Source organism: Centroberyx affinis, unplaced genomic scaffold (genome assembly GCF_046629955.1).
Source record: "Centroberyx affinis isolate AG114_WGS23_722 - 3 ecotype Tasmania unplaced genomic scaffold, CSIRO-AGI_Caff_v1 ptg003264l_1, whole genome shotgun sequence".
In the NCBI taxonomy this organism is placed as follows: domain Eukaryota; kingdom Metazoa; phylum Chordata; class Actinopteri; order Beryciformes; family Berycidae; genus Centroberyx; species Centroberyx affinis.
The window spans coordinates 192,382-207,559 of record NW_027281287.1 but is presented as its reverse complement, the minus strand read 5'-3'; the positions used below and the strand labels follow the sequence as shown (position 1 = coordinate 207,559).

The 15,178-nt window shown below is 40.8% G+C and overlaps 1 protein-coding gene across 3 annotated transcripts; it reads right to left on the bottom strand.

Moving 5' to 3' along the window:
• Positions 1–398: 398 nt before the first annotated feature.
• prdm2a (PR domain containing 2, with ZNF domain a) lies at positions 399–9,572 on the bottom strand. Of its 3 annotated transcripts, XM_071538376.1 has the most exons (5): positions 9,488–9,569; positions 7,991–8,050; positions 7,286–7,613; positions 3,229–6,943; positions 399–2,769 (listed from the first exon to the last, which is right to left on the bottom strand). In XM_071538376.1, exons 3-5 carry the CDS (start codon positions 7,552–7,554, stop codon positions 2,755–2,757), a joined length of 3,999 nt encoding a protein of 1,332 aa, XP_071394477.1. In that variant the 5' UTR covers positions 7,555–7,613; positions 7,991–8,050; positions 9,488–9,569; the 3' UTR covers positions 399–2,754. The 3 variants fall into 3 exon arrangements, with proteins under 3 accessions (XP_071394477.1, XP_071394475.1, XP_071394476.1); XM_071538374.1 differs by having other exon boundaries at positions 3,229–7,613; XM_071538375.1 differs by lacking the exon at positions 7,991–8,050 and having other exon boundaries at positions 3,229–7,613; positions 9,488–9,572.
• Positions 9,573–15,178: the final 5,606 nt, after the last annotated feature.

Genomic DNA, 15,178 nt, shown 5'->3' with positions numbered 1-15,178 from the left:
TGCTAAACTATTTGCCTGGTTTACTATTGTTATTCTGATTTAAAAAGTGCTATACTAACTTATTTGTATTATTAATATGCCAATTCATATATACTTGTAATAGATACAGGATGGAGCCATGTAACTCACACCTGTTGTCATTAATTACAACAATCAGAGTGAAAAGACCTTAAATCTTTTAGACTTTGGAAGCCAAATTTCTTTTTGTTTCTATCCTTTTATCTTTTTAGCATTCTGTTGTAGGATAATATGAAGGACAAAAAGCAAATGAAAAAGTCGCAGCCTTATTTTTTTAATAGCACTGCCATAAATTATACATTGCATTTACTCAGAAAACACAATGTTCGGGTCCCGCACAGGTAGGTGGCAGCCCTCCCACTGGTTCTGGAAACTGTTTCAGGGACACTTTCTAGCATAAACATGCCAAATGTTAAAATATTGGTGGGGTAGACAATGCTTTATGAATCACATAAAAGCATGTGTCTCTGTAAATGGATTTTTCAAACAGAATGTGGGAGTACAGAAGAGACGCAGTGGTAAAACAAAATCCCTTCTCTGTCAACTCTACTGCTTCAGACTTCAAGTTAGGAAAGTGTGCCACCATCTGGACAATTCATTACTTTGTACTGAGGCAGAAACTGCAGTCGGCTGCATAAAACAGACTGCATACAATAACAGGGAATATAATGTCATTTCCTGAGATAAAAAGCTTTTACTGCATTTACTATTTAATGTAATCTGCTAAATATGCTTATCCACACAAAAGAACCTCACAGAAACTGTACATATAAACTTAACATTCTCCATTTATTTTGAACACTCGCTTGAAAAAACATTAGTGCAAATCATACAGAGGAACCGTTTCAGAGATTGATACGTGATTTTAAATTATTAATAAATATACATAACTCATTTTACACTTTGAGATGCTACAAGCACTTTTCACAGTTAAATATCTTTCTCCCAAACCATCCTGTACATCCAACAACATTGTGGTCTCTCTGAATGAATGAATTGTTACCAGCCAGGGGAAAAGGCAAAATGAGAAATGCACTAATCCGAAGCATTTAGATGTAGCATTACTCTCTCTCAGATACAGAACACAGTCAGCAGCCCAAGCTTTAATTTGCCCAAATTAACCTAACTCTGTAATTATAAATAATTAAAACTACCCTGTATAGCATACTCTTGGATCTTCAGCCCAAGTAGTTTACGAAAATTTAAAACACACAGATACACTGTATCACATTCACTCTTTGAAATTAGTGACAACTTGCCACAGATGTTTTCGTATATATTTCACTACAGGGCTCTAGCAAAAATTGCCCTATATCAATCATATTTTCTCCATTTTGTGATTTATACATGTTGGAATTCATAAAACACAATTTACTTTTATACAGTATGTAAGCAATGATGAAGTGCGTGTATGATACAGACGACAATTACCTAAACTGACTATACTTAATGCATGAAACCTTTCAGTTTTTGAACAAAATCCTATTTTTGACAAACATTTTTGAAAGCTGCGCAAAATAAAGACATGAAAGCAAACTAGGCTACTGTAAATATGTCAGAATTCCAATTTTATCTGAAATCGTGTGAAACCTAGCAGAAGAAATGGTTTTGTCAATGTCTCAAGTTAGTCTTCTATTGTCAAATCGGCAGAAATACATCCAAGCTGTATTAAATATCCAATATTGATTTGTTGTCTGGGATTGCAGTGCAAATATATCAAACTATGGATTATACTTCATCACATTCTCGCCACATTTAGTCATTTCAAACACATTTATGATGGCACATCAAGAGCATTATTCTCAAGAGTATTATCTTTCATACCCAATACATAGTGACTAAGCCAACCAGATTATATATGTACAATTTTGAATTGCAGAGGCTATGGCGTTCACTTTACCAAATGGTACATTCATATCAATGATGAAAACACTGACTTCCCTAAAAATAATCAATATTGCAGATATCCCTAAAAATAAATTTAACAGGTACATTGTGGGTGATGTTGCGCTGTACTATACAGCATGTTACTGTTATTTTTTTGATTATTCTGTAGCCTTCTGCTCAGAGACACTCGTCCACATTTAGTTTAACTTCTTAATTCTTGTCTTTCATGTAATTCCATGACTTGATTATTGCCAACTGGACCAGCAACAGAGCAACATCAAGCTTAACGTTTAAGGCCTAATCTGCATCAAGGTAAACGGTCCTAAATTTGTGTTTCAGCATCTACAGAGTAAAATGTGAAATGTAGCTGAAGTACAAGCTGATAGCATGCAACAAGATTTGGAAACCAAAAGGCCACAGACAATACATAAGGAAAAGTGCAATTGCATGCTGAAAATATGATTGCCACCTGCTGTTCTCTCTAAATAACCCACCAAGTACGAATGCCTTACAGTTCAGTTCCTCCCACTTCCTTTACATTCTGTGACATGCTGCAGTCACAGTTTAAGTTCAAAGTGCAAATCCAAGCCTTTGCCAGAAAGTTTATGAAATGGGTGAGAAATCTACAAAAAACTGTATGCTACTACAAAAGCATCCAAATATTGGTTAAGCTCAGTTAATCACATCCACTCACTGCAGTCTCCTTAGTCACTCATTTCATCCGTCCAGTTCAGTCACATTGTACAGTATAATGCATTCCATGAGTCCATGGGGTTGACTGCATGATTAGCAGTTATCTCCCTTTAGTACCGGAGGGTTTTCCCCATCACTGAAGATGTATGAGGAGCTTCATGCAACAGGGTCCTGAAAAGACAAAAAAATATATACATTATGAGGAAGACGCAGATCTGAGGTCGGGTCCTATCACAAGATCTTCTTCTGCAAAGCACACATCTTCTTCGTCTTCACTCACAAATTCACACACACTTTACCACTCACTTCGCCGATAATTTCATTTTCTGTATTAGGGCTATTTTATACACTTCGATTTTTATTTTGCCTTGTCATGTTCTGCCATTTTTCCAACATGTTTACTCTATCCACTTGTATCTGTGCTTGTTATATTGGGTGCAGTATTGTATGTTTTAAAGAGAGATGTTTTTATAAACCCCTTGGGCTACTTTTTTTTATCTCACCTGCACAAATTAAGAATTGCAAATCTTCTTTCTGTATTTTTAGATTGCTGTATTTATCAGTGTTTTCACTTTCACTTCACTTCTGTGTTTTTATCACTGCAAATAAAAAAAAACATGCTTTAAATACCTGCCGATCCCTTGTGGGCTGCTGAATGGTCATCAGTTTGTCTTTCACTGAAGCTGTAGCGCTCTGCTGCAAGCTGCTGCTGGTAACGACTCCAGTTGCCGTTTCTCGGCTCTGGGTGGGGGGAAGCTCATCCTTCTTGGGCTGTGGTTGTTGTGGTTTCACTATGGTGATTTTAATGGGGATTTCTTTGACACCATGCTGCACTCGACTATACTGGCGCATGGAGGGGTTGAAAGTACGAACAATGGGAAGTTCACTCAGTGTGGACGTCTCCTGTTTGGGTTGCACGCTCTCTTTTATAATGATTTTACTTTTTTTGTTTGAAAGGACAGTTTGCACAGGTAGGATGGCTGGCCTCTTAGCAGGGCTGGAAGTCTGGAGTCTGGTTTTGTGGTGAGCTGAGGCTTGTCGTTTTTCTTCCAAGTGAGAAACCCCTCTACGCAGGTGGCCATTATTTTCCTTGGTGACAGAGACTCCTACATCTTTCCTTTTCTTCACTTCTTTAGGTTTCTTGGGGCAGACTGCCATGTGTTTGGTTCTGCTGCGGCGTAATGTGAACTCCCGACTACAGTGCGGGCAGACAAATATCTCCTGCTCCTCATTCACTTGTGCAGGGGTGACTTTATTTGACGAAGAGGCTGACTTGTTCCTCTGTGACATGGCCCTTTGGACCAACTTCTTTTTCCTTTTGTTGAGGGCACTGAGCTTCATCTTTACTGAAGATTCTTGGATAGGTTTGGACCTGTTTGCCTGGCTGGCTCTGTGGGAAGCATTTAGTCCATTAGTAGAATTGGTAGTAGACAGCACTCCATTTTGAGCTTTAGCAAAGTGGCGAAGTGGGATGGGATTCTTTTTGGGTGTGTACCGCCTTTTATCACTGGCATTCGCACAAGCAAGGATGTGTTTGTGCAGCTCTGGCATGTTATCAAAGCTTTTTCCACACTTGGTGCAACGAATAGCTGTACTGAAGGTTTGCGGGATGTTGTGGGTGGTGAAGTTTGTGGCTGAAGCCACCGAGCCAGCAGGGGATCTATTATGGTAGGGAAATGGAGGTGGTTTGAAACTGGGATAGTGTTGGTTGATGCCGAGACGAACATCAGGGCCTTTGAGTTTGCTTCCATCCGAGGCCATGATTTTAATTGTTGTAAACAGTTCTTCAGCAGCAGCATCTACTTCACCTTCTTCTTTTTTAACTGATTTCTTGGACTCCTCTGAGGCAGAAGGCACTGAAGCCTCTGTGTTGACTTTTGTGGAGTTGTTGTAGTTCTGAGGTCTTAGTTTGCCCTTTTCTTCCTCTGTGTATGTACACTGCTGGCCAGGGTGCAGTTCTTCCTGATGCTGTTTCAGGTTGCAAAGGTAGACAAATTCTTTTGTGCATGCACTGCAGACATAAGTCTTGCCAACACCATGGAGGCTAGATCGATGATCAAGCAAAGCGGAGGGCTTACCAAAGAGCAGCAGGCAGAACTCACATTTGTAGGGCCATTCATCAGCATGGTCACTTACATGGTGGCCTAGTTCTTTCATTGAATGGAAAAGCTTATCGCACACATTGCAGATGAAGTTCTTGGTGAAAGTCTGTTGTGGTGCATCACTAGAGGTGTCACTTGAGGATTCTTCCTCTTTAGCTTGTTCAGGGGGCGGCAGGGTTTTAGCTGAGGTTTCAGGTGTGGAAATGGAATTGTCAGCAGTTTCTTCCTCTTTTGGGGGTGGTGGCTCCTCACTAACAGGTTCTGGGTCAGGATTTGATTCCCCCACTGTAGGACAATCAGACATAACTGCAGAGGTGGTTGATAGAGTTACTGATTCTGCGATGGAGGATACTAGAATAGTGGGATCAACAGTTTGAGGGTTGGGTACTGATACAATCTGTTGTTGTTCTATGTGATTTATAACCATCTGCGCAGGTGCTGGAGGCTCAGCAGTATTTTCTTGTAAGGTAATTGCAGTAGGAACAATATTCCCTGGGGCTTCAAGAGCTATTGTGCACTCAATCAAAACAGTGTTGCTGGTAATATTGTAAGAGTTGATGAGGGAATCATTTAAAGTTACAGTGGGTGTGAATGGCACTTCTGACCCAGCAGTAGATTCAACCAAAGGTGCATTGAGAGCGATCTGATCAGTGAGAAACACGTGACCAGGTAGATTTAGAGCTGGGTCAAGGGGCTGGGAGAGGGTAACAAGGTTTGCAGAGTTTGTAGCGGTAAATGCAGTGGTTAAATCACACTCTGAAGAATTTAATGTATTTTCTGTGCAGATTACCAAAGGTTCAGGTGATATATTTGGAGCCAACACCTGAATTGGTTGGTTGGAGGGGTTAGAAATCGAAGCTGATGGTGCCAAAACTGTAATTAATGAAGGAGCAGCTGGGAGCACTGAGTGTGAGGCTGGTGAAGCAAATGCTATAGTGCATGGTGACGCTGGCTGCAAGGCAACTGGGGTAAGAGAGGAGGATGATGGAGTGAGAGAATTGGAGGGTAGGGCAAGTCCATAAACAAGTCCTTCTGCAATAGGCTGGGCTGGGGTCACCATGTCTGAACCTGCAACTATGGTAAAGTCTGTGACTAAAGGGGTCTCGGGATTCCCTAGGCTTATGTTTTGCTCTCCAATGTCAATATTTGCATACTCATTCATCAACACCTTCTCCAACATGCAGGTGTTTGGTTTTCTTTTTTTCAAAATTGCTTGCGTAACTAAATTTGATGTCAACTCTGGGTCACCTGGGCTCTTTTTTTGCAAACTCAAGTCCAGCACAGCATCCGCTAAAGCTACATCTTCATTTCTTTTGACAGCATTAGAGAGATCCAGTGGTTGTTGGTTACAAGAATTACCCCCAGTTAAGGAGGGCCAGCTCTCTGCCAAGAGAGGATTTGTTATTGGCTCTTCTACCAATGGTGTTGTGCTATCCTTCTCATTGGCTGTTTTGTGCACAGGTGAGCTATGTTGGGCCTCCATCTGTGCTGCACTAGAAGTATCACAATCTTCTGTATCTGGCATTGTTGTTTCCTCATTAGATGTTGGGATTTGCTGTGGAGAGCTGGGTGGGGATCCAGTCCTTCTTTTAAATCTCCCTGTTCCTGCAGGCAGGACAGAAAGGGAGAGAGGTGAACAAGGCTTCTGGCCATCTGTTATGAGGGCAAGCGTAGGTTTAAGGCCATCCTGCTTCTCCAGGAGCTGCTTCAACTTAGGAGACAGAAACACAGTTCTTTCTTTCTGCACAACTGTAGATTCTGTATTCTGAGGAAGTAGATTTTCTATCAAAGAAGACACAAATGTTGAGGATGACGACGACACAACAACCTCAGACTCCAGTTCAGTTTTAATTTGTGGTAAAAGAGGTGGCGTTGCAGTTCTTCTCTTGGCCAGTGGTTGACCAGGTATCTCTTTGCCTGTAGTTGCATCTGCATTTAGAACCTGGCTGATTTGGGCAGGATCAAGAATTAGGGCATCTAGTCCAACCAAAGTAGAAGATCCAGAGTTAACCTCAGCTACTTCACAGCTGCTGACTGTGCTTGTCGACACTATCTTCCCATCAATGTAAAAGCTGAGATTCTCGGAGATATTGCTAGAGACGTCTAGCATATATTGTTCTACTTGTTCCCCTACATTCTCCAGAACAGCTGCAGGAGCTGTATTGTCACTGAGCCGTGTTTCCTGTTGAGCTGTTGCACTGAATATTCTCTGAATGTTTTCCTCCTGAGGCAGTTGGGTTTTTTCTACACGTTTGATTCGGAGGTGCTGCTCATGGATCCTGCGCTCATGTCGTCTCTTGTTAGTATGTGTACTGAATATCTTTTCACAATACTTGCAAGCATGTCCCCCTTCTAGCTGAATAGTCTGGTCTCCAGCAGCCAAAATGGAAGTACCAGAGCTACTGGGGGAAGAAGTAGGGTCTAGACCACCAGTTTGCATGACGGAGCCTGGAGAATTCACTGGCTTTATCAAAGAACCAGTGCTATTTTCATGCCTCGTTCCATGCTGCCAGTGACCTATCTTTGAACCAAAGGACATGTTGCTGTTATTGTATTCGTATGTATGCGTCTGCTTGTTCGCCAAGGCATGGATGTGCATGTGACGCTCCAAGCCTTGTTTGCTGGTAAAATGTCTCTCACAGTGCTGGCAGGGAAAAGAGTCCCACTCTAAATCCGTATCCTGATCAGGATCTTCGTGGAGATCAGGAGACAATGACTTCGTCGTATCTGGTTCCATGTTAGATTCCTCTTGATCATTGTCCTCCATCTCTTCCTCTTCATCTTCCTCTTCCTCCTCTATGTCCTCATCGTCTCCAAATTCAGAGATATATAAGTGAGGAGAATCCTCCATCATCTCTGGAGGTTGTATCCAGTTCTCTGTGGAAGTCTGTCACACAAGACCAGTTTTCACACCTATTAAATGGATAAAACAAGATGCTGTCATTTAGCAAACAAACACAAATGAGAGCTGAAATGCCATTTAAGGACTGCACCAATTCAACCAAAACTTCCCTTATGTTACCAATAGAACAATTTTTATTCTTTTTATAATCTTAGTCTATTTTTTTCTCGGTATCAGCAAAATTTCCTGAGAATTAAAATGTTGCATCGCTCCTCTACATCCTTTTAGAGCAGGCCATCCCCAGTCCTCAATGTTAAAAACTAAAGCACGTAAACAATGAACTATGATACTACATATTCCAAACATTAAAAGAAATACACACAAAATAACACAGTAAACATACAGTGAAATTTAAATAATTATTATTATGAGAATCACACTATCTTACCATTTTCATGATCAGTGCAGAGTAGAAGGCATGTTTTATTTGTCAGATGAACACAGGCTTCTGGGAAAAATAAAAGCACACACAAAAAAAACACTTGTTGAAAAACTATGCAAACACCTCACTGATGTGAAACATAAGCTCAAATTACTGAATGAGAAGAAGCAGAAACTGTTCAGACAGAACAGCTGTGGTGGTGGGAGACGATGAGCAATCATCACTGCAATGCCATTTATCTCTCTGGTCATTTAGCTGCTGCATAAGCCTCGAGTCCCATCTTGTGAACATACTGTGACCATATGCCTCCTGAATATCAAGGTTATATTATGGACCAATAACACTCAAAGAGTAGATGACTAGTATTAAGAAAACTGTTATACAGCATTTTTTATTATTATAGGATGCCAATATTATCTTTTTTACCCTGAGCTGGTTGGCTGAGTACACTTGTTCACATCCATAGAGTTAAACAAGCCTAGGAACTACTATTTTACACTTGTAACAACATACATTTTGGTGAATTTTGTCCATCTGTGCCACTACTCGACATGACAAAATGGCAGGCCCATGTGTGCTACATTTACTATACTGTGACTTTCATCTGCTCTTTGCGACTGCATGAGATTCATCACCTTTGAATAAATGAGCATCAAAATCAAATTTGTTTAAGTCTTACTTCAGCAGGAGCTCGCTGTGCAATAATTATATTTCATCAGCTGTGCCCTGCATTATTAGTGCATTACTGGCGCAGTTTTCAGGCAGCTGCAGCCACAGGAAGACATGTAAACAAACACTTCGTCACTTATAGTTATACTCGGTTCAAGTCTTTGAGAGACGTCTGTGATAAATCGAGGTTGCACAAATGCGACTGAATCAGTCAAATGGTTTATCAGTGCCTCAAATATTGTTCCATAATAATGGGGCACACAGTTCAGAGGCCTATATGCCCAGTTACTTTTTTAATATTATATTTCTGTTTCCTGCCATCTGCGTTGCAACAGGCTACTTTGACAAAAGTTACATAAATTTCACATTCATAACAGCAATACTGGAGGTAATATTATTCGTATTACTTGGATTAGCGTCGGGTGCGTTCATTCGCATCTGCTTCACCTGCGTTTGATGACGCTGCCCCCGTCCTTGCACCATTGCTAGCTTGTCTCACAACACGTCGTCACACTGCTTTGCCAGATAGTCGACTAGCTCGTCCACTGAAAGGTCACTTGGCTTCTCTAAAACAGTCTTCCCGATACAAGACAGCCACAAGCAAGTAAACTGTCCATAAACACATGAATATCCATACACACGGTTTCACTCACCAAGTGAAAGAGATCAGCTGTTATCGGCCATTAACGCATTAACAATACACTGCTAGCTAAATGCTAGCTAGCTAGCCCTAGCTAAATTGTCGTTTGTGAAGGGAGGTTCGACATCATCGTTGCGAGCATTTTGTTTACAAAAGTCTGCTTTGGTTGCAGTATTTATGGTTACTGTACATACTTTTGTTTGCAGCCAAAATGCCGTTCAGAAGGTTTGGATTATTCCACTTGTGTAGGTTGCAGCTGTGTGCTTTGGCTTCTCTTCTTCCCTATTGTACCACAGTTAGTTCTTCCAGCGTTTTGATTGGCCAAAGCGTGTGGATGATCAATTTTGGACCAATCGGCAACAGGTTTGTTGAGGCACTAGAGGGGAAAAACATCAACGCAGCAGGCAGCTGTCACCCGAGACTTCATCAGAGATATTGAAAAATTTAGACGCATCAATTCCAGCCTGTAGGAATAAGCGGCCCAATAGGTTTATAAACGGATGGTAATAGGTTTCTAATAGTTTTTAAATATATAAAGATCCACAATGTAATAAAAGATATACAATTTGTTCACTTCACCTAATGTAGGTTACTATTTGGACAGGATACATGGATGTTGTAATCTTCAAGAGCAATGACCTTATATAACCTACATGAATACGAAAGAGAAAGAAAAGAAATCTTGGAAATTATTAATTGGTTTTAGGTCAAGATACCAATATATGTCGGGGTTTTTTTCTTTTTATTGAACAGAAAACTTACCGAATTAGAGACTCGGAGTTACACTTTAATGCAATTTAATGCAAATATTTTGCGAAATTAGGCTACATTTAATCATAAATCTGCTGGGGCAATAGCTTGATCTCTCCAGGAGAGAACATTGTGAGGATCTTTTACAGCAGCTGGCACAATTAATTTACTTCTGTGATGCAGTCGATGTTAGACAATTTAAAAATATAGTGATAAAGTGCATGTGAATAAAAAATGATATTCGAGTGATGATTTTGATAAATCAAAATACAATTTATTTTTAAAAACGTGTGTATTTCTGTTAAGAACTGAGACATATTTCATTATTCATCACTCCAACAGTCAAACTATATCCTTGCAGTGTGTGTCTTTGTCCTGTAGAGGGCGCTGTGTCTCAATATATAGAAGTTGGTAATTTGGCTTCAATGAACTTCAGTGAACAGTAACTTCGGTTACTTCCACCAACGGTGAATTTCTTCTATATTTTCTTGTATAGCAGAAATATATCTTATGGAATGCCTAATATATCTGAGCCTCTTTAGTAGTAGTAGCAGCAGTAGTAGTAGTATTGAGTTTATTCAAAAACTTTTCAAAACATAGTTACAAGACAACAATAAACACATGAAAACCTGTCTGTAAAAAGGTGATTTAAAAGATTAAACTGCTTCTGCTATATGTAAAGAAATTATTTTAGTGCATTCATACCAGCTACTGGTGGCAATTTATTTTGATCTTGCAAAGATATGCAATAGTTCCCCATTCATTTCAATACTAATGTTATTAAATCTCCTGAATTCCTTTTTTTTGTTGACAGATTTAAGATTTATGATGTATACCGTTACTGATCTCATCTCCTGACCAGTTCTCTGTTTCCCCCCAACAATTGTCAATTGAGTCACAAGGGTCTGGCTCATATTAACCCCACACCTACACTGATAGGACGCAACCCTCTATTTTCTCATGGCATTATCTCCACCTCCAGAACCATGGCAACATAAAAGCCTGTCTTTGAGCAGCTCTGTAGGAGTGCATCAGGAACTATATGTACACTACTGGCATCGCATAGCACATGGGTGGTGTTCTCATGTGATGCATGCTTTGTTCTTTTTATGTTGCATGTGGGCTGAATGGTGTTTCGCTATCAAACTACATAACGTATTTCTGCAAGCCGTTATGAAGAATCATCACAAGCAGGCCTCCGCTCAGGCTTTCTGCACTCTCTGTATTTTACATTCAATAGTGTAGATTCAGCCTTTTGACCTTCACAATAAAAACAAAGCAGAACAGGAGTGGCCGAGAGCCTGAGACTGTATTTAACTGTATTTGACAGTATTAGATTCTCATGCAGACTTAATTTGGTGACTAGTTGACCATGATCATCTTTATTTATAGCCTATCACAGCATTAAAAACAGAGTCACTCTGGACATGCCCAAGGCTCCGGCACGTCTTTCAAAGTTGATGTAAACTGCAGCTGTGGAATTACGATGAGCTGTTCACGTTTGGGTCCACTCGTCGCACACATCCGTCAAATCATCGTATAAGCAGGTGCTAACCGCCTGAAAGCTATTTTACACAGATGGCTAAGCAGCCAGTCTGTCATAGGAAAAAGCTCTGTCAGAGTTGTAAGCAATTCAGCAAATATGTGCCTTTATCATAACCAATTATACTCTGCTTTGATAATCATCATCATGCTTTGATAAATATAGTTATATAGATAGCCTAATTAAATTTGGAGCATGGTTAGGAAATCATTGTAATGGCACCATATGAAAACCTTGCACAGTGCAGAGTGGATAGGATCTTAAACTCCCTTACTCAACTTGCAGAGTTGAGTGATCATGTGTGTCAAATGTTGCTATCACATGTCAAGTATACGCTTGCCCTCCTTTGTGACTTCTGAGAAATAAGTTAGTAAAATGAGAAACGTCTTTGGCCCCGGGTCAAATTGGAGACTTGATTCTCAGCCAAATTTAAGGTCAACATGAAATGCCTCAACTAGATTAGCCGTAAATGACCCGGTATATGGGAATGAACCTGGAAACAAGGTTCACAAGCGTTGAGAGGAGGCTCATAGAGGTCCAGCTCAATGTGACTGTTGAGGACATCATAAATAGCTAAACATATAAGGCCTAGCTATTAGGGATGGGGCAATATGCTTATCTCAAAATACGATTGGATACGCGATATCGACTTAGATTCGGTACAACCGCGATACGATGTAATAAATCAAAGTTCAATCACGACAAAATCTGTGCAGAATTATGTTTATTTCTGAGCCACAAATCTTTCTAGGAATGGCATTGGCTTGCTAGAATGTAAATGTTAGGAGAGCTTGTGAAATTGCGATGGTCAAGCCGTCTCATTTGTGATTACTAAATAAAATGTAGCTGATATTGGGATTCATTTTTCTGCCCCACGATACGTATTGTCACATTTTTGTATTGCGATATATTCAATTTCGATATAGATCGTCCCATCCTTCAAAGCTATTGTTCTCTACAGTAGGGGCAAGACGCCTATAGGCCTCAAAGGTAAATATCAGCGTGCAAAACAAACAGGAAACTGAGCTATTGTGAGGGAAATCATCAAACCGAGGCGAGGTGAGCCCCGGACTCACCTCGCCTCGATGCATCACAGAGTATCCTGTGGCAGCAGGCACCGGTTTGTCACAATGATTCTCTATTCAACATGGACAGTATAGGACAAGAGGGAGAAGGAGGGAAAGAGGGAGAGGTGGTCCACAACGTGTCTGTGTATCAGGCCCATCAATGAACAGAGCTTTGGTGTGGAACAATAGGGGTCTCTTACAGAAGACGAGTGTCACACAGCGCTGCCGCATGTTCCCAGATACGGGACACAAAGCCCCGTCTCTCATGAGCGAACATGTCATGTCACTGGGACGGAATAAAATTTTATTGCTATATGTCGTGGGACACCAGATGTGCAGGAAAGAACATGCAAATGCAAACACATCGAAACACAATTGACACACTGTAGCCCACTTTATGTTCATGGACACACAAGCATACACACACATACACACACACACACACACACACACATGTACACCACCACACCCAGAGCCATAATCCCCCAAAGACCAATAAACACACATGTGGCCACTTGGATCACTACCCCTTCTCATGTCTGCACACACACACACACACACACACACACACACACACACACACACACACACATTTAGAGATGCACCCTGACCCCTTAAAGTAACACACCATATGCACAGATACTGTACACACACTCCCGCATACCACACACACACACACACACACACACACACATATACACAGACTAACAGGCCCTCTCTTCTTTCACTGTCTCCCCCTCTCTCTTGCATAAGTGAACACACACACACACACACACACACACAAGCAAACTCAGCTATTCCCTGCATCATGCTCACTCTGTCCAACCACACACTTACACACACACACACACACACACACACACATTACCGTGCTCGCTCCCTGTCACCCAACCTTGCGCCCCCTTTCCCTCACCCCTCTGCTCCCACCCACCCCCACCCCACCCACTTCAGCCACCCTCGGGCCCAGCTGTCTGCAGCACTCAAAGCCCATGGGCTGACATTTTCCTCATGACATCACGATCCCATGCACTTTACAGGCCAGACATGTGGCACTCCTCGCACGCACACACACCAACACACCCATCGCTACAGGCTGGCACACATGCCAACTCCATGAGAAGAATAACCACAGGCAACACACATGTAGGAAGAAGGCTGCATTCTTTACATTGCCGCCCTGGGAGGCTGACATACGTGCAAATATGTGTTCCACTTACAACTCTAATGAACCTGATTCACAATTGCCGTCCGATTCCTTCGGATGTGCATCTGTGTTAACGATCAAAATATCAACATGTCAAGTTTTCCTGTAGATTCAGACAAGGAATAAAGTTAAAAGAAATGCTGTGGCCCAGATACTGGCTTTATTTATGTTTTGATTAATTGAATTGAAGGCTTTTTGTTGCTCTCAGATTGGTTAACTGGGCTTTCAGTAGAGGGATTGACTGTATATGACAGTTGTGCATCTGTTTTACATGTATTAAATGTTTGCTTGAATTGGTAATGTTTGTAAAAACTAAACTAAGAAGAATTTGTTTCATAATACCTTAAATCTATATAGCCAAATAAAATGAGGGTTGACATCTTTAATGTTTTTGTCAACCTTCCACAATGACGAACACATTCAGAATTTCATTACCCATTTCAATTTTTTCGCTGCCAAAGTGGTTTTTGAATGGAAAAGACTGACTGAACACAGTTTGGCAACGAGCCAAAATGGCTCATAGGCCAGACAGACTTACCTGCCAAAACCAAAATTTACCAGAATTAGGCTGGTGGATGGTATTCATTTCAAGCTGTGCTTTTAGAAATCCAGTTATGTCAATTATAGGATTTGGCATAATGCCTATTCCTCTATTGTTATACAATCTGTGTTTTCTTACCATTGCAGGGATTACTATATAAGGGATTATTATTATGCTAAGTAAGCATTAACAGCTTTGCTACAAATAAAAATGATGACCAACTCAGACCACAGATTTCATCAGTGTGGAATATCTCACAAACAGACAGTTCAGTTTCAGCTATAAGTGACCCAGCATTTCTGGTTGCTGCTGAACACGCAAAAAATAAACACATATTCTTATGATTAACCAAAATATACTGGTCTGGCATTATTTTGAGGGGAAATATATCGCCTTCTCCATCTGTCTGCTAGAGCTGAACAGTTTCTAGTGCTGCTGTGCCTTCAGTCTTTCTTCAGTCACCTCTAGACGAGCAGAGAAAAGAGGAAGGCAACTTTTGAAAAAGTGGCTGAATGCCAAATAAACCCAGTCACACAGATTTATTTCACATGCACATACACAGGCACACACACACTGTATACTCACAGATTGGTGTGCACACATGTACACACACACACTGGGTTACACAATCAAATGAAAACACATACACACAATGGACTACACAATCATATGCAAACATGCTGACACACTGAGCTCATATTTATGCCTGCACACTATAAGTAGGCAGTTATGTGAGTGTGATAATTGCGTGATACAGGAATTGTACAGTACATATGTGCC

Excerpts from the sequence above, each read along its gene's own strand:
- prdm2a (XM_071538375.1), bottom strand. The coding sequence starts at position 7,554 with ATGATGGAGGATTCTCCTCACTTATATATCTCTGAATTTGGAGACGAT.